This window comes from Rhipicephalus microplus, chromosome 9 (genome assembly GCF_043290135.1).
Source record: "Rhipicephalus microplus isolate Deutch F79 chromosome 9, USDA_Rmic, whole genome shotgun sequence".
In the NCBI taxonomy this organism is placed as follows: Eukaryota; Metazoa; Arthropoda; class Arachnida; order Ixodida; family Ixodidae; genus Rhipicephalus; species Rhipicephalus microplus.
Genome location: NC_134708.1, coordinates 100,229,334 through 100,256,439, shown reverse-complemented (window position 1 = coordinate 100,256,439; position 27,106 = coordinate 100,229,334). Strand labels below are relative to the sequence as shown.

The window sequence follows — 27,106 nt, the reverse complement described above, 5'->3', positions numbered from 1 at the left end:
AGCCAGAAAACTACATGGTAAAGGATTCTTCCAGGCCTTCCCGTCACAAACACAGCTGTAGCATCAAGCCAATTTTCGCAAGAACTATTTTATACAAACACTCTTTTTTCCCGAAATCAATCTCTGAGTGGAATTTGTTGCCCCGAAACTCTACTCTTCTTTCCTTTTCACCATGAAATGCGCCTTGTGTTTCCTGGCTTTCACAATACTTGTTTGATTTAACAATTTGTTGTATGCCTAAGAGTGTGGTGCTTTGCTTATGGATTGTGTTGCAGTGGGTGTACTCAGCCCTCTGGAATCGAGTATAATTTGATGGTGATTGCTATGTTTTTCTTACATTTCGTGTATACCAGTATCAATTTTGTTGTAACTTTGTTCTACTTTTATTTTACCTTTGAACTTGCTGTACCTTTCCTGCTTGGACCTTAAATGGTTCGCAGTATATGATAAATAAAATAAATAAATAAATAAAATAAATCAATAGCGGAGGAAATTAACGTCAATGTTTTATTTCAAAAGGGGAACAGTTTGGTCAGGCCATAATCGGTCCAACGCGAACGAGAAGAACTTCGTGTTACCGCGCGTGGCTTAGCAACCGGTTGAACAGCTGTACGCGAGGTTCACAAACTCACACCAGGTCGTGTAATATTCCAATACAAGTACTTAAAGACCTTGTTCATACACTGCACCGCCACCAGCCTGCCTGCCTAGATACTACACGCAACCGCTTTGTCGCACCAGACATGACGTCATAATGAACTGAACATACTCTCTTCGCTCTGTATTAATCCGACGCATGGCGCTAAAAGCAGACTTGACGTGACCAAAGCAGTTTCGCATTGCTGATGAGGAAGCGGCTTATCGGAATCATGGCGCGCTGCCAAGCAAGACTGCTGGAATCGACTTGTTTACAGCAGTCGACGACGTAGAAACTGTGCGAGACTTGGACAGGTTTCCGCGCGAATTAGACGAAGACGAAGAAGACACACAAAACACAGACGAGCGCCGACTTTGACTTGGGTGAGTTGTTACATACTTGAATAGGCTTCAGCGTGAATTAGAGGAAGGCAAAGTGTGTCTTCTTTGTCTTCATCTAATTCGCGCTGAAGCCTATCCATGTATGTAGCAACTCACCCAAGTCAAAGTACTATTGTGTGAGGCTACCGTGCCGGACTCCAGTTAACTCGCCATCATTTCACGTTACTTCTTACAACAAAGCGCCACTTTGTATAGAGGGCATCACAAAGGTGAGAGGGTTACACCAGTAAAAATCACAGCCGTAAAAGTGTTTACTGAAGTCATTAAAACTCTCTGTTGAAGTACTCGTAAGTATGATACTCACGGCGTCCGCAATAGCCGAACGTAATGAGTTAACCTTGAAAGCCACAACCACACCTGAGAGGTGGTTAGATTCTTGAGAGGTTCTGGCAATATATTTATTTGCGACAGCTTATTCGACGACATTGCATTACTCGAACTTTATAGCCTCCTAAGACGTGTTGGAAATGTCAAACAGTTGATTGCTCTTTCGTTGGAACCAATAATGGCACGAAGGCGGAATGTCTGTCTACTGTAGTAGCAGCAACAACATTGCATACAAAGCAACACAGTTTTCCTAGCTTCCCTGTGTCATTTTATTGACGTCACTTTTGTGACGGAAATGACGTGCGTGAACCCTTATTGGACCCGGATATAAAGGACAGTCGTGTTACAAGTCAGAGCGCGTACTTACCGGAATCCCGCCCTGTAGCTGTGCCTGTTGAACGATGGAAACACCGCGCGAGAAGCCCGGCCTTCGTTAAGAAACATGATGCTCTCGTAACCACCATCATGACGAACGTACACCAGTCCACTGCGTGTTTTGTGAGAAAGGCGATAGCATGCGTGCATTAAATCACCTTGTGTTACTTTATTTGTACGACATTTACTAATCACGCCATGAAACCGGTTTAAACCTCTCGTAATTGAACTCTTAGCTATGAAACAAAACGGCAAGGTGGGCTAGTTCGTCTACATTCATGTTCGAAGAGGGAGTGTTTTAAGCGCTCATAAAATGAAGACAGAAGAAGGAAGATATTGCAAGGACAGCATTGAACTCACAAATGTTTTTTTTTTATCAGAATGATGTTCTAAACCACAACAGAAGCAATAGCACATGCGTACTTGAACAAGAGGCTGGGCTACCCTATAAATACGTTTTCGCTGTTATCGTGAAGTGGGCCTCAATGAACGTTTCAATACTCGTACTGTATTTTCCTGGCTTAGGGCCACTTGGTTCTCGTTTAATGACGCTAACCGACTCGTCGTACGGGAACGAGATGGATATGCTATAGGGAGTTGAGATAATCGGAAAATTGTTCTGGCATGATAAAGAAAGCTGATCAGAGGCTAGCGTATCGGGTGCTCTACCCCTATTTTAACCTGTATTTTTTTAAAGTTTGGTCAAGGCCACACGCCCCAAGTTGCGCACCAAGCTCATGAAAATGCGTGCATGAGTCATAAATGCAACCACAATACACAGGCAAGTTAACCGCAGATACGGCCTACCAAGGTTAACACCACTGTTCAACGGTGATACACAGCTCAGAAGCGCCGTCGCTTGAGGCGGCTGATGCCACCTCCATGGACGCCGTGCATTGCCTCGGTTATTATGCCTAACCGAAATTTACGTGGTCAGTTTCCTACAACCGCGGTTAGCGGTGTAACCGTGGTTTCGCGTACATTGTAACGTAAGCGAATCTTGGTTGCGGTAACTGCTGTTTCGTTAACTATGGTTAGGTCTGCTTGCGTAACAAGGGTGTTAGATGATCTGTAATGGCTGTACGTTGGACGCACCCATAGCCGTGAGACGGTCAAAGGCAATTGCCGTTTTAGTGGTCAATACGCACGTCTTTTGCTCCGGATAGCAACCTGTCTGTCCCGAGAAGGATATCGACACCATGTAAGTTCGAGGAGGGATGAACTGCCTCGCCACTGCCTTGATGATTAGCATCTCGTTGTGGCGAAGTCGGTCGAACACCTTGATCGTGAAGTTGGTCTGCGTGAGGTCCTGCGAAATCAGGCGCAGAGTTGCCAGATGTTGGTGAGCCAAGACGATAAAAATTCGGCAGATTCCACGTGCCTTGAAAATGTTATGTTAAGCGTGCTCATGGAAGGTGGCTGCGTTGTAATTTTTTTATCGAGCGAAACATTTTAAAGTGACCATAAAGATATGTATACGCTCAGGCAAACGTTACACAGCCGCATTTGTTTTAAATATGTGGCCACGAACTGAGCCCGAAAGAAGCTACAAATTTTCAAAAGTGCAATTTTTAAATATTTTAGGTCATTGACGTATACGAAGGGAAGCCTAATAAGATAACCTCATCTATATTGGATAGCGAAAGTCCTAATAACTGAGGCCGAAAAAAACTAGAATTTTTCAAATGTGCAATTTTGAAATATTTTAGGTCATTGACCTACGAAAGGAAGCTTATTAAGATAACCTCATCTATACTGGATAGCTAAAGCCCTTAATAAACACATAGATACACGTCTGTGTTGTTGTTGTGGAGTTCGAAAGAGATGCAAATAAAATAAAGGGTAAATATCTTCAGCCAGCGGGGGAATAGACTCAAAGCTTTCTGCGTGGGAAGCAGGTGTTCTACGACAAAGCCACGCCTGCTCTTGGAACTGCCTCAAAAAAAAAAAACATTTGTATGAAAGAGTCATGTAGTAGTAAGTGGCTCCTTAACATATGTTAAATTGCATAGCAGTATCGTAAAATCAATGCGGATGTCAAAACATAAATTGCGCAACGAGTGGGTGGCTCAAAGCTGCTCACGCAGTATAAGATGTGCAGGAGCGAGCGGCATCTCGCGGCCGTGTAGGGGGTACTTAGCCAATTTGCGCCAGGAAAAATTGCGGAGTGCCTCGCTACTGTACTTCCAGCAGACATTCTACGATAGCTCGAAAGCGCCAATGTTGCGCGCGCAATCGCTCTTTTCCTCGCGGCGCGATTGATGACATTGCGCATGGGCCCTGATTGCATTATTGCGTTTTACTGCTCAATCCGAAGCTCTAGCATTTTCCAAATTCTGTATCAGATTGTGTTACTCTTTCTCAGCAAGACCAAATATTTGGAGGAGAATCAACGACTTTCATTTTTAAATTTGTATGGTATTGGTTCATGTAAAAGAAAACTACAACATAAGCTACTCTTAATGAACGTAGATACAGTGAATCGATGGTTATAACTAACTACTTTATAAATTCGTTTGTCATGGTGTTCCCTTTAATGGCATTAATTTTTTGATATACGATACCAAATACGGAATTACCACCACAATGTCCGCCGCACCTGAAAATTGTTTGCTTTGGCGAGGCTGATAACTCGAAAGGTACAAAAAGCAGCCATTGAGGAAAGAGTAATGAAAGTCCCATTGTTTCAATACGTAGCATAGAATTTGTGTGAAAAGCCACCACACCAAATAAAAAGAAACATCGTTCTTTAAATAAATGTGAGCGCATGTCTAATTTATACGTCTGTTTTAAAATAATGACTTCTGGTGTGGAACTTCCCCCAAACAGGACCATGACTGACGGACGTCGTAATGGAGGGAACCGGAATCTCTTGTGTTCTTTAACGTTTACTGGCATTGTAAGGTACCCGGTGCTCTAGTACTGCTGTGGCCGGGATCAAGTCCGTGACCTTTGGGTCAGCAGCGAAGCACCATAACGCATGCATGCTCGACCACGATGGATGCGTCTCTGTGTTGCCCACATAAATTTGTTCAGTTGTGATTTCAGCTAATCATATTCCAGCATATTTAGTTGGAAGTGCCACAAGCATTCAGGTAAGTATTATTTCTTCTACAATGATTTTGGTGTTTAGAAATGAGCATTTGTTTTTTGTTTTAGGAATATTGAGGGCTCCAGAATGCGGATTACTTAGAACCAAACGTTGTCTCTACTGTTATGAAGAATTCCGGATAAATCAATCAAATGTATCGCAAGTGATCACACTTCGATTACAGCTAGGTTTGACTGTGCATAGATTTCGCGTCTAAACCAGTTGGCACAGTTCTAGTGCAGTAAAGAAAGGAAAATACATTGGGCTGATCTTCGTGGAGCATACATTCTCCCTCAAGTTGTAACCAACCAAAGAACGTTTCCGCCACTAGCAGTGTACTCTAGACCAAGGATCTCAAACAGGAAGCCACTAGACCTGTCGCTTATGGCCCGGCACGAGGAACACTCTTTTCGTCCCTTTGCTGCTTATACGTTCTCCGTAGGTGCGCTTATAAGCAACATGGACGCGACTGTCCTGAAGCTTATTTTTTGTGTGAGACGTACTTCGCAGTAGCTAAGTGTTGATACATTACCGTGATACATCTTAATATATGAGAACCATTGTCCAGATTTTAGTCATCCTCATCATCCCTATGATATGGTGGTAAAAATGGGGTGGGAAATTTCCTGCACAATGTACCCTTAAATGGTATGAACATGTTGTTGAGAGTTTTGTAAATGGGGTGTCGCTGGAGGCAGCCTTTTCACAAGCTGGCTTGTCTTCTTGAAGACTGGAAAAACAATTGCAGAGTAGAAGTTGTAGCTTTGAGGGAGACTAGTCCATTTAGTGTAAAGTCACCTCCTGTGGCAGCCCCGTCCTCTCCTGAACTCGTATCTTCCCCTGAACGTCTTCCATATATGTCTTATCTATTATTGCAGACCCTTCCTATGCGAAAGGTCAATAAGAAATCTCCTCTTCCCCTCTACAAGCTCCTACATTCTTCACTGTATCGGCTCTTGCGGTATAAAATTTTGTTTTTGCGGCCAGACCTGCGGTGAGCTTTAGATGTCTACGTCACTGCATGATTTGTCTAGAGCTTGTTAGCCGATGCGTCACTAACCAGCTAAGTCAGGTGTTACTGACCTCAACGCTGACCGTATGGATGACCAGGCTGCTAGCGGCGTGCAGAATCAGATACGAGGTGCTGTGCCGACAAATCACCTTGATGGTGACGTTCCCGCTGAAGGCGGTTTCGGTGACGTTGACGGAGAGGGTGTACATGTCAGGCAACAGGTCGCTGGGAATCCTGTCAGGCACGAAGGCGTCTAGATTGAACCTGCGAACAGTGAAAGGGGCAGTCACGTGAACGGGGGTGCTCATTGGGATTGAGGCTCGGACCGGCATTCACGTGCTAGTGACTCCGGGGATATGACGTCGCTTGCACGTGAACGCCTGGCAAGAAATACACGCAATGAGGCTTTCATTCCAAGAATTTAGCTATTCACCCCTTAAATTTCAGAGATGAACACGGTTTCGATGATGCGCACTCGTTCTTGCATGGCAGGTGCTTGCAACCCTCAGATTAACTGACGGTTGCAGCCTTCGCATAATTCTAAGGTAGCCGGTTCAATCCCGGCTGGTGAGAACTTGTGACTTCGTTCAATTTACTTTCTTCGCATCTACATCAAAATTACTACAGTACACCCTAAAACACTACAATCATGGTCTGCAATAGTTTCCTTGATTTCATTATTAGCTGAATTCCATGAAAGACCATTCATCGGCTCACCATCCGGGCAGGTCGGCCTCCCTTATCACGCCGTGAGGGAAAACTATGCGGTACAGTTTTAAGCTGAGGATTATTATCGTGAACAGGGAGGACGCTGCAAGCAGCCGCTTGGTGATACGTGTGTTCAGCGGGTGCGTCTGAACCTTGAGCTTGATTCGGTACATCCCCGCGTAGCTCGAACACGGTGTAGAAATAGTCCAGGCAAATGATGGCGTAGCTCGCAGCCTGCACGTGTCGCGGCAGAACGAATGGTGATTTCAGTCACGCCTCACGAGCTACGTTTCACAGTGATTGCCTCATGCTTCTCATTTACACATTGGGAACGTTTTTATTGCCTTATTTGGTTAATAGGCACAAATGACACCAAAACAGGCACACGCAGGACCATTGCTGCTTGTATAACTAGGCTTTAGAACTTCTTCCTGGAAGTAGCGCTTCGTAAATCTTTATGTCACATCATAGTGCTCATAGGGTTCACGGAAGGTTATAAGTTTGGAGTGCTGAGCTATTTGCTGGTTAGTAGCAGAACACACAACGTGAGAAAGTGTGATTTGCTACTTAGTAGCAGATCGTTATGCGCTTCAAATTTATAACCTTCCACGAACTTATTTTGAGGCTTCACGAGGTGCTACTGCCATTGCATTTTGTAGCTATTTCGGCACGTTGCTTTGGCGTCGATAACAAATTTGTGTCGGAGTAAACACCGGCACAGAAAAAGATAGCATATGCAACTTAGGGCTAATTTGCCATTAGTTGCATTTTATGTCCATGCTCACTGATTTGAACTTCCTCATTGTTGTCAGATTAATTTGTAATATACCATATACTAACTGGGTAAGTCAATAATATATTAGAATAAGTAAAAAACCAGGTGTACTCCCTGTCTGGAGGTAATCTGGCAAAGGAGGCAAACTAAACGTGCGCAGAAGAATATATTGTCATTCTTCCTTCATAATGTGCAAAGCCCAGAGTGCATGCGCGTCATTCGTGGAAGGGTTGAAAAAGTAAGAATCATTGCGTGGTAGGAAATGAGGCTGTTGGTATACCTATAGTAGGAAATACTGATTTTTATTATCCAAAAATCATCATATGAATTTGATAGATGTCTTAGTGAAACACTCCGGAAATTTGGATCAACTGTGGTTGTTTGCCCTTGAACTAAATCTAAGTGATGAACCTCAAGAGCTTTCGCGTCCATCAAAAAAGCGGCTGCCGTCACCGGAATTCAATCCCGCAACCTACGGAAAGCAATCAATCTAACCACCACACCACTGTGGCATCTCTGCTTACAGTTCATAACATATGTTGGGATTTAACGTCCCAAAACTACAATATGAATATGAGAAACGCCGTATAGTGTAGGACTTCGGAAACCTGTACCTAAATGTAAGCATTGGCGCCTACAATGAAATTGAGGCCACCATGGCCGCGATTTAATCCCATGAGCTGTGATTCAGTAGCCGAGAGCCTTAGCCACTAGACCGCATGGTTGCGTGTGTGGACACACTTAAAACTCTGTACCGTTGCGAAAATTCGCGTGTACAACCAAAGGCATGCATTCAATGGAAGTCATATAGAAAGCACTTGCTAAATGTCAGGTTCTTGATTAGTTGTACGCCAGAAAACGAGTAAAATGCGACGAGGTGAGAGCACTTACCAAGCGTGTCTGCCCACGGCACACGACTTCTTCTTCTTCTACTTCTCCTTCCCATTCTGTGTGATAATGGTGATAGTAGCCGAGCTTTGACAAGTGCACTTGATGCGGAATTCTTAAAGTGGCGTGTAGATAAAAAAAAACCCACCTCCCCTAAAAGAGTGAGGAAATTAGAATGCATTTTTCGTGCCCAAAAAAAAAAGGGTACCATTGCCGTCAGACATTCGCCTTTACCGACTTCTGCCATCGCCTTGAGCGGCGCGCAGCCAGCGAACGGTTGACAGTGAGGAGCGAGCGGACGGCAGAGTGGGACGCCAGCGTTCTCGGCTCAGCGTTGGCGTTTTAGGCCGCGTTCACACTGAGCATTCCGGCCGCCGAAAGTGCTTCGAATCCGGTTCGGCAGCGGCGAGATCCGCCGAAAGGGCCCTCTCCACGCCGATCGCTCTCGGACCGATTTTTGCGGCGTCTGCCGCCGAATCGGTCACTGCAGACCAATAGGAGCGCTAGTCAAGAAATTATGAAAAATGGCGGCCAAGCCCTACTCACTTGTTATGCCGCAGTGCACGTAACTGAATGTTGAAACCAATGGGAGTTTAAGCTACTCTGTGCCTACTTCGCGTCCGTATTTCGTGAAAGAGGTGACCGACCGAGCTTGCTGGTGGCGCGACCGAGCTTGTTGCGGCCTTGCAGAGCGAAACGAACCCACAAACGCCGCTGGCGTCGGTGGTTTTTTCTGCTCTTCGTGCATTACAAGACAGCCACTTGCCAGCAAAGTAAGCAGTACTGTCTTTTCTTGCTTCGTGCGTACGAGAATCGTCAAAGTATACACCACCGGATAGCGTAGTGGCGTTTGCGAGCCGCGACAACAACCGGGTGACAGCGCTTCCATCCCGCGTTCGCCCCGTAGTAGATGACATATTCGGCGGCGCGGGGCGCGTTCAGTAGGAATGACGCTGCGTTTCGGCGGGAGGCGAATTTCGGTCGCTGTAGAAAGCGGATGTTTTAGTGTGAACTAGGCTTTAGAGGAACATCTCGAGCAGACATTTCTGGATGTTCTTGGGAGGCGCCTAGCCAGCGCGCGGTCTAGAGTCAGGCATGAGAGGACGGGAGAGTGGGGCGCAAAGAGGATAGAAAGCGAACAGCAAAAGAAGGAGTGGTGAAGCACTGCCCATGCCCTCTCCTACATTCTCTCGCACAACATGCTATGGTTGCTTGGGGTGAAGATAATCGCATGCACCCGCAGCTGTAAGCGGAGGACTAGCACCTGCCGGCGCGCAGATACCATCGGGATTCGCTCAGAGGATTTCAAGCTGGACGGTCGTACCCTCGCGATCTCCGACGCCAGCGTAGTTCCCACCGACTGGTTCGCCCTCCATGGTCTCCAGACGCCGTTCAGCTCTCGCATTGTGGTGCCCAGCCCTTGGACTCCTTCGACCAGATCCCCACTTTCCTATCTCCTTCTAGTTTCCGTTGCTTGCCTCTGTATTTCTTCATCCGTTTCTTCTATTCTTTTTATCCCTCCTTCCCCCACCCCTCTAAGGCACTGCGCCAAGTCGCCCCTGAGGCAGACAGAAATTAGGTGCCTTTTAGATGCGGAGCATCTAATACTCGAGGCTTGTAGTGCGGCGCCGTCCGCAAGCTTCCTCCTCCTTCTTCCACCATCTGTGCATCCCTTCCTCCTCTACACACCGCGCGCGCTTCACTCCTCCTCCATCTGTGCACCCTTCCTCCTCTAGACACCGCGTGCGCTTCTCCTCTTCACGAACATTCGCTAGCTGTATAATGTAGCGCGCATGCGCCGTCACGCTTCGAAAACATCGGCAGCTGACGCGCGCGCATGCGCCGTCGCGCTTCGAGAACATCGGCAGCTGACGCGCGCGCATGCGCCGTTGCGCTTCTCCCCCTTCTTGAACATTCGACAGCTGACAGTGCATGCGCCGTCGCGCTGTATATATACTCAAGGTCGGTGCTCGCTCGCTCAGTTGCCGCTCGTCGGTTGGTTTGTACGGCGCGTCGACGTTCGAGGTCGCAATGATCGACGTCCCTTCGACCAGCGCCGGCCAAAGTGTTGGCGGAACCGCTCAAAGTTCGTCGCAATAAATAAACACCGCCCTTTCGCATACGTGTCGTACGTGTTCACTCATTTAACACCCCTCCTACAACCACGTTAACCAATTTAGCCAGCGACCCAAGTAAGTCGCAATTTAACACCCCATTTCACAACCACGTTAACCAATTTAGCCATCGACCCAAGTAAGTCGCACTTTACCACCCCGTTAACCAATTATATGCTCCGCATCCTCCTCAGTGTTCCTCCGAGGGAAGCTGCGGGCAATTTTTTTTCCTCTTCCTTACAACCACGACCAACACCGCGGTTTCGCTGTGTCCACCATCACCACAAGACTCGTGTGGTGAAGGGAATCTTTAGCGGGCACAAAAAAATGGCAGCATATCCACGGGGTGAATGATGGAGAGTAGGGCGAAACCTCCGTCCGTCCATGCGTCCGTCTTGGTGACCGTTCGTGCGTCCATCCGCCCGTCCGTGCGTGTGTCTCTTCGTGCGTCCGCACGTCCATCCGTGCGTCCGTCCCTGCGTTCGTCTATGCATCCGCCCCTGCGTCCGTCCATGCGTCGATCTCACCGTGCAACCATCCGCGCGTCCGTCCTTGAATCTGTCTGTGTGTCCGTTCGTTCATCTAGTCAACACTCCAAGTACCACAATCTCGCATCTTTTCATCATATATTCCACATATAGAAGCACCGCCATCCAGCGGACATTCCAAGGACTAAATGAGAGGTGGCACACGCACACTTTCTCACGGCTTGCGCTTCGTGTCTACTTCCCACCTTTAGCCACCTCGAGTTCATGGTATATGCTAGTTCACTCACTGTATTCATGGCGCTGCGGCTCAACGCTCGCTAAACCTTTCTAAAACCAAGAATGTTACGCCCAGTGAGTATAACGTAGAAAACCTTTCTTGTCAGATAGTGCTCATTGCACATGCCAATGGCTGCTAATGGGGTATGAGAGACAGGAGAATTCGGGTTTTAGTTAAAGCGCATGCTGTGAATTTTTCATTGTTCAACAACGCACAGGAGAAATCTCCCACCGGCACCACCTTGCAGGTCAAAGCGTAAGACATCTTACGTACTACAACGAGGGACGAACGGGTGCTGCTTTAAGGAGCTTCGCCCCTAAAAACAGGCACTGTGCCGTGCTCCCAGCCGGGCGGCAGAAATTAGGTGACTTTCTCTTCTTCTAACCACTACCCCAGACACCGCCGCGGACAACGCCGAATGCCTGACATAGCCCGACTGAGAATTTAAAAAAATAACATCATCTTCAAGGTCGCACTCGGCTTGCCTGTAAGCACTTACACTGAAAACCTTTAAAAGCTCGTTGTTCACAATACACTCGAAGAGATAATCGAGGCGCAAGAGCGCTCACAGCTGCTCAGGCTTTCCGGAACCAAATCTGGCCGCAAGATACTCGACGATTTAGGCCTCAACTCCATTGACCAGTGCCCCGATTCCATGCAGATTCCCAGAAACATCAGGTCTCAACTGCGCATCGCACCCACTCCCCGCAATATGCACCATGCGCACAACGTCGGTCGACGTAGGGCCAGGGGTAGAGTTCTGCTCGGGCATGTCCGTAGCAACCCCACTGATGCAAGCTTGTGGACACTGCGCCATATGTCTTACAAGTGGCATTCGCTGTTTCACTTGTCGACTCAAATTTCAGGCTCACTTGCTCCGCCCCGGTACGCACATCGATAGGTTGCAATCGCGCTGGCTATGCTAGATAGTCGCAGAGAGTCAATATACAGCGACTCCAAGGCGGCTATCAAAGCATACGAAACCGGGATAGTAGCCTCTCAGGCCCTCCGCATTCTCCAAACCGTCAAGAGTATCACGCCGCATTCTCTCACTTGGTTTCCCGCTCACCTGGGTCAATTGAGGACTCTACCTCTAACCCTAACGATGGCGCACACGAGGCCGCGCGAGGACTCACTGACCGCGCTGCCTCCGCAGTCCCTCTGCCTCACCGGGAACCCTTACTTACGTTGAACGGAATAACAAAGCACTTCTATCTGTCAAGAAGGGTATTCCCCCTGCCACACCCTGCCTTGTGCAGGGCGCAGGCAGTTATCCTTAGACTATCGCAAGCCAGTGCGTATCCTAACCCTGCGGTTCTTCATGCCATGTACCCTGAATGGTATCCAAGTGTGGAGTGCCCCGCCTGGGGACTGTTAGCAACATTCAACCGTGTGTTGTGGGAATGTGAAGCCATTGGCTCCGCCCTCAGCGAGGACAGGTGGGCTGCGCTCTGCAGCCCACCTGTTCTATTTTATTAATAAAATTGCGACTACCACAACTACTACTATTGTTAATATTCTTTTTCGTGAGCCAGCAATATCACTCTTCAATTGTTCTTCAGCCAAATAAATAAATAAATGAATAAACGGTCGTTTGATTCATCACAACTACTCTTCTTTCATGTCAAACCGAACGCCTAAAACAAAGGCACAAGTAGTATGCCAGCTGGCGGACCATGGCAATTAATAGGATTGCAAAGGCTAATAATTCTTCAGAAGGGATGTCTATAGAAATAGATGTTGAGAACAGACGTAAAATAGGAACATGAAAAATGCAGCAACAAACCTGTGCCATGTCCCAAAATAACAATTAATTTTTCGGTGAAATTGGCTGTCATGCGTGCAAGTGCGCTATTATTGTATGGTAATCAACACATTGGTGTGAATGAATTCCATCGCTCCAACCCATTACAAAAGCTTCTTCTTCATCACCTATTAACTATGGCACATACCTACTTGAGGGGCAATTCTTTATCGTCATCAGCCACTGCATGAAGCACAAACTTTGCACAGAGTTCGTTGCAAGAGTTTAGTGGATACCAAGCTTCTCCGAAGAATGACGAAAGATAGTACGCACTTTTAGTTGGGCGTACGTAACGAGTCAACGTACGTGGCACGATGCGTTGCGTACGCTGTATGCGAAGCACTCAACGACACTTTTATAGTTCACCGTATTGACCTTACCGAGATACGTTGGGATCAACTAGACGTATGTTCTTAGAAATAAAACAGCTTTTGGGTGCTCTTTAGCGCCCTCGTGCGGTAGTAGCGAAACGTCGTCCCTCAAAGTAAAATATGCTCTGTTTGGGCCGGCTTCGTTGCTCTCTGCGTTCGATGCCGTCACCGCCGTTTTGCTATCTGGATCCTTTATAAATCGAGATATCGCGATAGCGTCACGCCACGTACGCTTCGCCTCGTCACGTTAACGCACGCCGCGTTTTTTTTTTTTTTTTTTCAGGCGTACGCGCACATCTCTGCAATCAATGTGTTACGTACTGCACATGCGCAGCTCTCTCCCGCGGCAGTGCTGCGTACGTGGGCTCTTCACGTACGCCCAACTAAAGGGGTCTAGTATAGTGAATGCCGGCCTACTAAAGAAATTTATTTATGTCGTAGTGGGTACCCAGAAAGCGTGCCTCTAGGATTTACTCGAATTGTGTTTATATAGAAAAGGCTCTCAAAGGCCGCTCTCCCACCAGCTTTCGCTGTGACCTTGCGATGCGTTCCGCGCATATCTGACGTTTTTTTTTATGTACAACCTGTGTTGATATCTGAAAAGTACCTCTGTTTTCTTTACGCTTTTGTTTTCAAGCGCCATGAAGTCAGAGCATGTAGTATGAAGAAAATATCCAGAGTGGTCCTTTTTCATGTGCAAGTAAATGTAAAAAAAACAATGTTGTATTACCTGCCGATTTATACGCGCTTTGCTCGTTTTCAACGGCTTTTAGCGGTGTTCGCGAGCTTCGCGAAGCTCGACTATTCAAATTGTTCACTTCGGGATACCGTGAATAAATGTATATGGTGACCGAAAACTGAAAGGAATAATCAAGTATCAGTTTACACATTAAACGATATGTAACATGGGTTGCTGAAATTCAATGTTCCTCAACTTGGGCTGAATTCTGCTACCTTTATGGCACAAAACCAACAACCCGTTTGCCCAGCTGTTCTGGCGGGTTCCTTATACTGATGCTGCGGCAAAAACCCTCGTGCAAAGGCAGATGCTCCCTATCTGAATTAGTACACAATACAAAAGGCGCTCGGTAATGCGATTTATTCGCAATAATGAGTGATGCTCCAATGCTGAAAGCTGTTCAGGTCAGCAGAGTTTTCAATGCGGCATCATGTCATGTTTGTTTTCAGCACAGAAAAAAATTATCGGTATGTTTTTCACAAAAAAAAAGAACACGTCAAAAAGAGAAGCACCTGAAGCTAGTGACTTAGGTTGGACGGTACATCTTTTATGACGCGGATATAAACATCCAAAATGCTGAGCAGCTAGCCTAAAGGAATGGCGCTACAAGTCCCCGATCGGCACCTTTTCTTTGTCACAACCTTCCGTATTCAGCATCTCGCCACGTCTTCTAACAGTCTCAGTGATGAGCACAACTATAAGTCTCTCCGTCGATAAAGTTTGCTTGGCGATAAAAAGCGCGCACGGAAGACTGGCTTTCCACTGCGATCGATGTACGGGGCGTTGGCCAGGACATCAGAATTGTAGTCGCCAGTCACGTTTAGCAAATCGTACGTATCAGTCCCGGGAGATGAAAAAGCAAAGGTTGGCTTACTGAAAGTTCGTTTAGCCTGGCTCACGCTTTTACGGGGACAATTGACTTGAGATCTGTGGTAGTCCGAGCTGCAGTGCCTCACTGATGCGACGTCTCGACTCGATAGGGTTCGGTTGAGATTCTGAACAGGGGTGCAGACGTGTTCGAAGCGGCGAGACTCAAAGGACGCGGTGAAGGCGTGCCTTAGGCCTGGATGTTAGTCGGGGATGGTGGACGCGCCGTGACCTTCGGCTTAGCAGCCGGAGCGCTGTCTCCGGATGCCTGACGAGCTGCCGCGCTTCGGGGCGAGCCGGCCGAAGCCGCACTTGCGACGCCGCAGCGAGTCCAGGACCATGGTCGCCGGGTTCCAGGGGTTGGCGCCCGTGTTCTCCGGACCGCGGTCCTCGCGCAGGCGCGCCTTGAAGTCGCCCAGCTTGCGGTCCAGCTTGTAGCCGAACAGCGTCAGCACCCGGTCCACTGAAGACATGGCGCTCGTTCCTGCGAAGGCCCAGCTCTCGTGCCGCCTCAGCCCGAGACGCAGTTGCTCGAGGAGAACGAGCCGATGGAGCGAGACACTTTCGGCTTCTTTTTCATCAACCGATCCACGTAGGTTAATGATTACTCATGTTTTTATTAGTTAACGTTTCCCCCAAATTCATTTTTTCAATTCATTCTAAGTGAGTTTGTTTGCCTTAGCCGTTTTTATGAACATTCGTGCTGTGTAGCCATTATTCTGCGTAAGCAACCGAGGAGCTATTTTCTATAAGCGGGGGGGGGGGGGGCTAGGAACGGGTGCAAAATGGTTATAAGCAGAAATCAAGAGTGGATGACATTTTCAGAAGGCCGTGAAGCACGCAAAATTTTCAAATTCTAACGTGGCCAAAAGAGGGCAGTTTATAATTTCAATTATTGATCGATCCCCCACAGTCGGTGAGAGCCCCAAGACAAGGTGAACAAGAATAAAAAATCAGCCATATCATACACCTGCTAAACTGAAATTGAACCTTATCGATTACCCCGGTGCCGTGTAAACAGTTCGGGAGTAAAACAACCAACATAAGTGCAACCAGTCTGTTTCAAGCATGACCAGGTTGTGTTGCTGCGGTGCTTTGGCACCGCAATTACTATTTGGGCTAGCTCGTACATGCCATAGGACATGATATGGTAGCACGGGACTCGGACAGAAACGCTGAGGCAGACTATCGTATTTATTTTAAGTGCGAATGCACTTTATAAGCGACCTCCTCTTTCCTAGCAACGGCACGAGGAGCGGAGAGGAGCGTCTGTAGCAGCGGCGCAGCGACGTCACACACCACGTGATTTCGCGTGCTCCGCCCTCCGTGCCGTGGCGCCCGCGCAGCCACTAGTCGCTCGAGATCGGCAAGTCGTCATATAGGTATCGATACATCGCAGGCATCAACCACTACTGCGATACCTCCAACAACGAGTACAACGCAATCGAATGCGAACATTGCACGCGTCGTTGAAGATGTCGCGCCGGCTGAAGACAAGGCAGCGCGGCGAAGGGCCCGTGATGCCGAGCGCAAGCGGGCGAAGCAGGCCGCGGACATAAACATCATTATAGTGCGAATTCACTCTCACGTATACGCGTAAACTCACCAAGATTTCCCGAGAGGTTCTAATGGTTCCTGGGAATCGTAATGTGATCACACGAGGGAGTTTACGTTAACTCACTAGCGAATGCCAACGGATTTTAACTTTACTCCCCCTCATAGCATCACCCCGTGCATTTGCACTTAACCATGTTCACCCCCGGGAAAATGCTTGGGAGGTTTTCGCTTCTTAGCGTTCTTTACAAATTTAGCGCTATAGTACCACGTTGGTTTCATGGTATAGTGTTTAACGTCCCACAACCAACATATGATTATGAGAAGAGCCGTAGTGGAGGGCTCCGGAAATTTTGACAACCTGGATTTTTTAACGTCCACCCGCATCTGAGCACACGGGCCTACAGCGTTTTCACCTCCATCGAAAATGCAGCCGCCGCCGCCGCAGAGATTCGATCCCGTGACCGGCGGGTCAGCTGCCGAGTATCTCAGGCACAAGACCACCACGGCGGTATGCCATTCACTCCAAGATGCTCCAAGTCGGTTCATCAGGTGCTCCATCAGGTGCTTCATCAGGTTACATCAGGTGCTCTAACAATTAGACAGTCATTGTGATGCAACTGTCAGAAATGCGTGAAACTTGCATTACATCATTTCAAGGCGCTTTGTATTCTACTTCAAGAAACAAAATGAATGAATGTGTTTTTATGAGATTTAATAATTAAATATAAAGTGTACACCTTATTATTCAATTATACTGCTATCACTTAACTTCAGCCCTTGGAAAAAAGAATTATTTGTGACACCCTAATACGTGAACAGTTTGCTTTTCGGTTGTATTCGTTTCGAACCAGGAAAAATTTTTTTTCACGTTGATCCTGGACCATGGCACGTCAGAAGATCGGCCAACATAGTAGGGCCTCCAACAAAGTGATGATCTACAGCGATACAGAGCAAAATGAAAATTAATGACTGCTAGTTCTCCACCCAGGAAGCTTGCAGGAACATGCACATCGAGTTTCAAACAATTCGAATGAATAAGCGGCTTATGACGCCCCTGTGAAGTTCGCGTCCACAAATGGGGACACTGTGACTGAAACAGTTGGAATGAAAAAAAAACCGAAATATGTATAATAGGTACTGATCTATTCCTTAAAAAAAGTGATCTTAAGTGGTGCCTTAGCGAATCAACTCAGATGAAGCTGATTGATAAAAAGGCGGGAGTTTAAATAAGTGCTAAAAGATGAAAACGCAACCGACTTTCTGGGCGTGGGCTCCTTTTGCCAAGAAAACTTTGCAAGTCTATTCATCGCTATCATGTTCATTCAACAAAACACGGTGCCAACGAAAGCACGAGAGTGCTGTTGATTTTATTGCAAAATATGAATATTTTTTTTTTACTTGCTTCCATCAACTTTTTGCCGCTGTCAGTGGAAGCTGCTGTATAATTCTCCAGTTCGTTAGAGGAAAATTTAAAATTTACTTCTCAATAAGCGCTGCAATAGGCTACATACATTTTAGCGGCAATATTGGTTTGGGGTATTCAGATGACGTGGACACACTGGCGAGAGATTGTTCAAGTCACAGTCACCATGTTGTAGCTATCAAACGACTGTGTTCCTTTAAACTTTGGCCTATAGTATATAACAGTGGCCGTTTTAGAGAAAAGAAAAAAGCAACCCCTCATCTACACTAGCTTTCGTAAATGTTTGAAATTTCCCAGTCAGCGATCAGTTTTTTTTTTCTGCTTGTGAAGTCTGCCGTTTCTTACTATAATGACGGCTGTTTTCGTGGCCAATCTGCCAAAGTTTATAACAGCCATATTCCAAGGGTTAAGCAAGCAAGCAAGTCCTTCTGCCATCGCGAATGTTTTCTAGTACTCTGAAGTAATGTTATACTTAACATTCGATCGAATAATAAGCTCCTGGTTACAGTAACATTTGCCAGCGCTGATAAAAGCACAGCATATTAGCGAAGTGAATGATGATGAGTAGGGCGAAGCGCTGGAGGGTTTCATCGCTAAACTGTGAACCATCCGCGAATATGGCCCACTACATCATCAAAGACGTGATGAACACTGTATATATTTATGCAAGAAATTTTATTGTTGGTAAGTAGTAGCTATATGTTTCCGTTCCCCCGTCATTATGACACCCTAAGGAGCTTCGCCCCTAAAACAAGAACAAGAAGGAAGAGAGCATGGACAGGCGCAGAACATGATACTATTTGTGCTGCATTTAGGTGTGATAGTTGCACGTCTTCCGTTCCCCCTTCATTATAACGGCTTTATGGTCGGTGAAGTGATGGATCGGTAATGGGGCGTAGCGGAATGTTTGCGAAGACAAAGACGAAGCGGGAAGTTTGCGAAGGGCAGTTTGCAAAGGTGGAACTGTAGGCATGCGAAGCACGTACATCGTTTCCAAAAGTAAGAACTCCCAAGACTCACCAGAACAACAAAGATGTGATACGCAATCATTTCAAGGCAATCTACAAGTTTCCACACCAAGCATGTCTAATTCATGGACCCTCTCGTGAAGAAGCGACGCTGTTGTACCGCATAAGAACCGGCTCCGCATACACCCCGGCCTGGTCATTCAAGACTGGGAGATACGCTTCCCCGTTCTGTGCCTTCTGCGGTGACATCGGGGATATTGAACATTTCATTTGGCTTTGCCCACAGTTTGTTGTGCAAAGGGCAGCGATTATCTGCACTTTGCGAAAAGGCTGTCATAGGCACCGGACAGTTGATGACGTCATCTTTCCTGAAGGACCCGCGGTAACTAGGATGAACGTGCAACGAATTTTGTTAGTCTTCCTGCGAGACACTGGGCTGTCTGACACGTGGTGACATTTTCCAAATTCAGGAGATGCTCAGGCGGAACAATTGCCGGCCATGAAGGTCAGGCTAGCCCCGCCTGCTGCAACACCACCACCACCACCACCACCACCACCACCACAACCACCACCACCTGTAGGCGGTCACGTAGAAACAAGGGATGGACGTAGTGGGAAAATCTATGGTTCTTCAACGCGCACCTGGATACAAGTACATTACCATCTTGCATTTCATATCAGCTACCTCTCAACAGTATTGGTTTTATGGTCGCTGAAGTGGTGAATCGGTGATGGGGTGAAGTGGGATGCTTGCAAGGTGGCTATATATACCAACGGAAGAAGGACAGACCCACACCTAAAGGAGCTACGCCCCTAAAAACTCCCGACCTACGGGGATCATGCAGAGCGGTCAGAAGAAAATCAGAAGGAGCGGGCCTTCTAAGGCGCGCTGTAAGCTTTTCTTCTTTGTGGTAACGATTACAAGTAGACTTGAAGTTACCAACTACGCCAGAAATCATCAGTTTTATGAAGTAGTGAAGCACCTATATACTGTGCCATTTTTGTCATTTTGTGGGTAACCATGGTACCCGCTTTGCATATATAAGGTATTATGTGTCATTGTAAGGTAATGCGTGAGGTTCGTTGTCGGTTTTGGCGCTTTGCCGCTGCTTGTCAAATTCTAGTCTCCGGGCTAGCTTGTTTCTGCGCTGGCGTTGCCTTTCTTGGGTGAGAGCACGTTCACGTTTGTTTAAGTTCCTGGCAGATAAATAATGTTGGTTGGTTGGTTGGTCCCTAACGTTTTGGCGCAACCGTCCTTGTGTGGCCTGGACACGCTTATTCTTCATTGTCATCAGTCACAGCACAAACTGTACATAACGCCTCACAGATGCGCAGCGAGTACCTTGGTTATACGAAAATGGCGAGTGACATAGTAATCAATGAATCAATCAAAGAACTTTGTTTTAACCAAACTAAAGCGAACATTTGCGGTGAAAAAAAGTGGTAGGGAAAAAAGCTGTCCAATTACAGCTTGACAAAGCCCCAGCCATCTATCGGCGGCGAAACGAGCGGGTACAGCATTTGATGTCAGAGAATACAAAAAAAAAAAAGATGCAAAGCACCCCAAGTATGCATTACAAAGTAGAATGCGCAAAAGAATAGAAATATGCCTGCACGTATGATAAATAGAGATATATGTGCAGAGTATATGAATAATGAAAGAAAAAACAACTTGTGTATGTTCCATTGTTACAAAAAGCCAGTTTGAATAGTTACGTGAACAGCCCTATAATTTCATTTTTTTGTGTGGAATAAGTTATGTTTCTTGCATTTCGAAATATTTTAATGTTGTTGAGATGATGTGTCAGATGCGTTGCGTTCTATAGTGCGTGCGTGGAGTGGAACGTGCCAAGTTGGTTGATATCGGACGTGATAAGTAACTTCGTTTTCTTTAAGGTTCGCGAGTTGAAGAAATGTCTCTGATTTTCCGAGTGCTGCCTTTTTATTGCAGCAGAGCAATTTGAAAGTATAAATATCTGATATTTTAACGATTCGATACTGTTTAAAAAGAGGGGTGGTGTGTTTGAATTACGGAGCATTTGAAATCATTAGAATCATTTTCCAGTGTAACACGCTCAGTTGTGACACGTTGAGGGCTGTAGTTTTACCCCACACCAGGAAGCAGTTACTTGATGGGAATTAAAAAGTGTATAACAAAGTAACCTTTGTATTGTAATTGGTAGTATGTGTCGAAGACGGTTGATTAGTCCTACGTGCTTAACAAATTACATTGTAAACGCATTTAATTCGTAATTCCATAACATGTGTTCGTGGAAGATGACGCCAAGTAGTTTAACGCATTTTTCCAGGCAAACAGTGAACGGACCCAGGACAAGCTCCTAAGGTACTACAGCCAGCGTTCCGCAAGCATGATATACAACACGCTTAGTTTTGGCTTCACTTGATACAAGGCTGTTCACCTTGCACCAGTCATTCAGCTTCGCCCAGAACGTGCTTGTTTCAGCTTGAATACTACACAGTTCCTGGCATTTTAAAAAATACGGTGCAATCATCTGCATCAATGATGAACTGGGCTGTGGTGTTCAATTTTTATTGTATCATTCATGTAAAAAAGGCTCTGAAATGCTCCGATATTGTATTCCACAAAATATACGCCTCAGATGTGATTTGTGAGTACCTAATTCGGTAAATTGAAGTCTATTGTGTAGAAGAGCGAAGAAGTTGTGACGAGACTCCCCGAAATCCATAGCATTCTATTTTCTATAAGAGAACATCATGATTGACACTTTCAAAGGCTTTGAGAAAGTCAATATACAGCCCAATTGTGAATGTTTTTTTTTTCTAAGTTTTCCAATATGAGCTCTTTTTGAAGCAAGAGTGCATCCTTTCAGGAGCGATTTTTTTCTAAATCCGGACTGATAGGTAGTTAAGCGATTGAATCTTCTATTAAAGTTCTCGATTCGTGAACTTTCTCAAGGCCTTTCAAAAACACTGCCAATATTGAGACTGGACGGTAGTTAGAGAACCTTTTTGTGTCTCTGCCTTTATGAATTACTGTGGCTCTAGCAATTCGCATGCTACTTGGATAAACGTCATAGTCTTGTTAAATATGTGTGCAATGACAAGAGCGAATAAATCTAGTACATACTTGAAAGGTGAAGTTACTAATGCGTTTGCATCAAGGCTACGTCTTTTCCAAATATCGGAAAAAAAAGAGTCATCACCTCATAAACAGAAGTAGGCTAAAAAAATCAAGATTGTGGTATCCTTGGAACATCTATACGGAGGTAATCGTTGAAGTACCAGTGCTTCCTATCTCTACCAAAAAGTCATTGAAACTGTTCGCAAGTGTTTCCCTGCTTACTGTCACATTATCAACCACCATACAGGTGTCTGATACTGGCTTTCTATTCAAGAGATTATTAATTTTTTTTCAGACCCAGTCACTCTTTTGCAAGCAGTCTTTATCGAAAATTGTTCAAAAATATTCTTCCTTTGCTCTCGAAATGGCTTTGTTATATTCGCTTCTAAAACTTTTAAATTCATGCAGCGCTTCGCTGTTGCGTGTCATAAAAAATGCCTCAAGCATCCTGTTTTCCTCGTTGATAAATTTAAGCAATCTATGGTGATCCATGGTTTGCGAGCCTTCTTGCAGCCGTGGTAGGTTTTAACGGGAAAGGAAGCGTAGTAACTCTGCCTAGCGCGGTACGTCGGTTCCTGCTACCCTTGCCAGCGTCGTAAACTCCCCACATTTGCACCTGCTGGACCTCTACAGCCACTTTCGTGCCTTTCAATGCCTTTCGAGGTTGTAGTTGTTGACCTTTACGGGCCTCTCCCCGTCACATCTGCTGGTAAACGATGGATAGTGACTGCCGTGGACCACCTGACACGCTACGCTGAGTCTTCCTCTGTTATTACAGGCTCAGCTGTGGAAGTAGCAGACTTTATTCTTCATGCCATAATCCTGTGTCATGGGGCTCCTCGTGTACTGCTTAGTGATCGTGGCAAAGCGTTCTTGTCACAAATGGTAAATGAAGTACTGCGCGCTTCTGGAACTACTCACAAGACAGCTTCAAGCTACCACCCTCAGACAAATGGTCTCACAGAAAGATTTCACCGAACCCTTGCAGACATGATAGCCGCTTACGTCCAACTCGACCACCAAAACTGGGATACTCTCTTACCATTCCTGACATTCGCTTACAACACCGCCGTTCAGCGAACAACTTGCTACTTACCGTTTTACCTCGTGTACGGGCGCACCCCGACTACCTTTCTCGACGTCTCCTTCTTTAACAGCCATGGAAATTCATGTCAGCCGTCTAGCGAAGAATACATTTCCCGCCTGGCCAAGTCTCGCAATCAGGCTCGCATCAATACTGAAGCGAGACAGCACGAGCGGAAGATCATCTATGACGAATCCCACCGCGTTGTGTCGTTCCAACCTGGTGACGAGGTGCTGCTTTTCACACCTATTCGCACTCCTGGTCTCTGTGACAAATTCCAACCACGCTTCATCGGGCCATACATTGTTTTAGAACAGACTTCGCCGGTTAATTATCGTGTGACCCCACTCGTCGCCCCAACAGACCGCTGCTACCGCAGCACAGAGATTGTCCACGTTTGTCGCATGAAACCTTTCACGCGACGTTCCCCGTCACTTTGACTTACGGCGGCCAGGGTGTCCGCTTCCAAGTGGGGGGAATTAGTGTGGGCGTTTGTTACTTACATCGTCCTCATCCCTGCATGATCACAATCACCATCATCCGCTTGTTTTTTTTTGTCCTCATTGACACTCTGGGTCATCATCATCGTCATCGTCTGTGTACTGACTCTGCCCGTTCGTTTTGCGAGGACTTTCCTCAAATAAACGCTGACGCAGCCAAGACTACCAAGACTTCATAATATGTATAGAAACTGATCGTACGCATTATTTACATTTCTAATAGTCATGATCTCACTCCAATCAATAGGCCAAAGTTTTTGCTCAAAATTTTCGAGTGTATGTGTTGATATGTCTCAGTATGTTTTCTTTTCATTTCGTTTTTTAGGCGTGGAGTGCTGTTGAAGTATTAGCATAATAGGCAAGTGATCGCTGAAGTCAAAAACTATATTGTGGGAAATTACTGTTTCAGCGACAGTGTTTGCGATGAACAGGTCAAGCAAAGATGTAGATGCAGTGGTAACACGGGTTGGTGTAGTAGTTTTATTGCGGAAACATTACATTGCAGTGTAAGTCGCAAGTCAGTCACAGACACTGAATCTTCTAACATATCAATATTCGAATTCGCACCTATAGTTGGGCTGTATGCATTGTTGCTCGCAAACGAGAGCAGTTTGTCGGAAAAACTAAGAAAAATCGCGCATGTTACCAAGTGGTGGTCGATAAACTACCGCAAACATTTGGGAGTCTTTCCTAATGCATAAAATCTCGTAGTTTCCCGTGGTAATAGTGTAGTCAGGAACCAACTGGAATTCAGAAAAACTAGTTTGCAAGGCCACACCACAACCTCTACTTTCTTTACAATTAAAAAAAAAAAGACATGGTTGTGCCCGGATAACACAAAATGCTCAGTTGCATCATCATACCATGTTTCGGTAAGCATAACTACATAAAACGCCGTATTACAAGAATAGATAAATGTCAATATATCACGCGTATTTCCACCCACATTCGTTTAGCGGGTGCTTACCTACTTCATAAAAGTTACGGTGGACGTATAGTCGGTACCTTGCATACGCTGGGCCGTGACGGTAACACGTTGGGCAAGTACGTTTCATGTGCTGTGTCAAACAACGGACAATACACAACGTATAACGGTCAAGCTTCGGCCCTAACATACATTCATATATCACCAACGTGTAACGCACCCACAAAAAAAAATGTACCAGCGAGAGGGTGCACGGACTAGGGCGAGGGCTTCTGAGAGCAAGCGGTTATCTTTGTGTGCCCTGCAGTTCCTGTTCTTTCATGCAGTTTTAACTGCACGAGTTTTGGAATGCCAGTGAGTTCAGTATGAAATGTTACTTTATGTGCGTTATTTTTGCTTTAACTACTTTTGCTTCGGTAATTCAAAGATTTTGCCTCAATGTCTAATTTCCAGAAGAAAGAGAAGGTTATAAGAACAAGCATGTGATAAAAATAGAAGAGCAAACAAGAAAAAAACACCCAGGGAGCTTTTCATGTAACACACTATACAAACAGCTAAGTTTCACACAACGAGCTTTCGACAGGATATACAAGATGAGGTTCCTGATCTACTTTCTTTTATAAGTGAAGGTTGCACTAAACAAAATGGAAAAAAATGCACCTCCCTTGGAGTTGCCTGGCCAGCCGGTAGCCTTTCTTTCAACGGTTCTCGCGCACACCCGACACAAACTCTGTTTGCCGGTGTCCAATCAGCAAATGTCGTTCTTGTCCTATTCCTTCCTCCCGCTTCATTGTCCAGCTCCTCTGGGATCCATTGGCCTGTATCGGTTATTAGTGTGCACCCCTAAAAAAACGATGTGGCAGGATCTTGAGGCAATAAGTTGCCGGGTCATGGAAGAAAACTTGTCATAATATTGTAAGTGGACCTTGTCAGCGGTGGCTTCCACCTTTTGTTAACCACAGGAATGTAAGTATGAAAATGATGCCTCCCCAGGTACATTCCGATATTTGATTTAACGCTTATTTTTACGCGACTTCGCAATATAACGTTGTATGAAAGAGGAGGTGGTTAGAGAGAGCTAATTACAGACAGAAAGAGAGTTCGTCTTAAGTTAGTATACTCAGATGTAATACGCTGTCCCAAAAAAGAAAGTAAAAGGGAGTGTGAGGGTAATAAACCAAGGCGACATGAGATTGCAGAGCTCTGCACATACATGAGTCTTTCGCTTCATGAACGTTGCACCCAACTGAGTTAACGTTTCTTTAGCTCTCCCTTGCCATATCGCCCTGACCTGCCTGCTCTCTCCTGTGATTGCCTGTCATATAAAACCGGGATCGCTTTCTTTTTTTTTTCTGCTGGCATAAACTTGTCAATTACATGCGTATTGCGTGCCCGACATAAAGTGCTCCCCTCACGCTTCTTTTCTCATTCTTCCGTTTTCCTTCTCTTGACTTAGTGAAGCCCATCTACCCAGATGTAAGTGCTGGATCTCTTGCAGGAGTTAACGAATCAAGCCAGTCAATATAGTTACAGCTAATCGCAACCATGTATAAAACTCAAGAGTGATATATGCATGAAGGAATCACTCGCAGATTTGTATTCAAGAAGAAACTTTCGCTATATCTATTACATAGGTCAGAAAATGAAGTACGCATAGAACGTGCGAACACGTTTAAGAGCCTGATCTTGCCCTTATAAAACGGAATTTGGTGCATTTTCAGAAAGTGGTAAACTATGAAGTGCGCATTAGTAAGTACTGACTCACCGGAAATCTCCGAAAGCAGAAAATTACAAATACAATTAGAAGAAAAGTGAAAAAAAAAGCTGTAGAGCTCGATCCATAAAAAATTGGCTGCCTATGTCCATGCTTCGCTGCAAAGTACGTCGGAGGACATAGTCTTCTGTCTGGAAGCGCTGCGTGAGATATCCCGTAATCTGACAGCAATATTCAGAGAGAAAATCACAGCATATCCATGGAGTGAATGATGATGGCTTGCGAAACATCGAAGGGTTTTATCGGTAAACCGTGAATCCTCCGTCTATCCGCCCGTCCGTTCATCTGTCTGTCTGTCTATCTGTCAGCCTGTTCGTCCACCTGTCTGTCCGTTCGTCCGTCTGTCCGCTGAGTGAGTCGTAGAACTAGGTGGTCATTTGCCAAGAGACAAGCATGTACAGACCCACGGCCTTAGGAGCTTCGCCCCTAAAAGACGTTTTTTTAGAACACAGGTCCACTAGTAAGTACATGGCAGCAACGAATCGTTTTTGTTACAGCACTTGAATTTTTTGAGCGAAGAGCAGGGAAGACTCGCTTTTTCGCACTTTCAGCGCAGTGAAATATACACTTTGGTCTTTATAATTAAGTATGTAAACATTTTTAATGAAAAAACACAGTGCCTAACACTTACGTGCATTTCTTGGGCCTCAAATATGAGTATTATTTGATTTCGATCGACAATATTCACACCTATGAACGCAGTCAAGAGATCGAGGTGGGTGGGCTTTTTGCACGAGCTTACACCTTCACCGGGTGCCCGAATCGTTGGACAGACACCAACAGACCAACAGACAATTTTTTTTTGGGGGGGGGGGGTGAAGTGTTGCAAGAAAGAGTATAGTCTTTAAATTAGGTTGACTGGACACCGTTGAATGCTGGTTATGGTTCAAGCGAATGT

At 45.8% G+C, this 27,106-nt stretch overlaps 4 protein-coding genes across 5 annotated transcripts in view; 1 reads left to right on the top strand and 3 right to left on the bottom strand.

The window, feature by feature from the left end:
* LOC142772062 (aminopeptidase Ey-like) overlaps positions 1-4,727 on the bottom strand; it is a 39,088-nt gene extending 34,361 nt beyond the window's left edge. Inside the window, exons 1-2 of the mRNA XM_075874161.1 lie at positions 2,889-4,727; positions 1,733-1,852 (exon numbers count right to left, since the gene is read on the bottom strand). Coding sequence (XP_075730276.1) covers positions 1,733-1,852; positions 2,889-2,992 — 224 coding nt within the window. The 5' untranslated portion in view covers positions 2,993-4,727. The remainder of the gene's footprint in view (positions 1-1,732; positions 1,853-2,888) is intronic.
* Positions 1-27,106, top strand: part of LOC119163128 (uncharacterized) — a 533,653-nt gene that overhangs the window by 399,786 nt on the left and 106,761 nt on the right. The window lies entirely within an intron of this gene.
* LOC142772063 (uncharacterized) lies at positions 4,719-7,983 on the bottom strand. The gene is made up of 2 exons (XM_075874162.1): positions 6,561-7,983; positions 4,719-6,107 (listed from the first exon to the last, which is right to left on the bottom strand). The coding sequence occupies exons 1-2, from the start codon at positions 6,722-6,724 to the stop codon at positions 5,900-5,902; spliced, it is 372 nt and encodes a 123-aa protein (XP_075730277.1). The 5' UTR covers positions 6,725-7,983; the 3' UTR covers positions 4,719-5,899.
* On the bottom strand, positions 14,534-15,624 carry LOC142772060 (uncharacterized). Its single transcript, XM_075874160.1, has one exon. It carries the CDS (start codon positions 15,345-15,347, stop codon positions 15,114-15,116), a length of 234 nt encoding a protein of 77 aa, XP_075730275.1. The 5' UTR covers positions 15,348-15,624; the 3' UTR covers positions 14,534-15,113.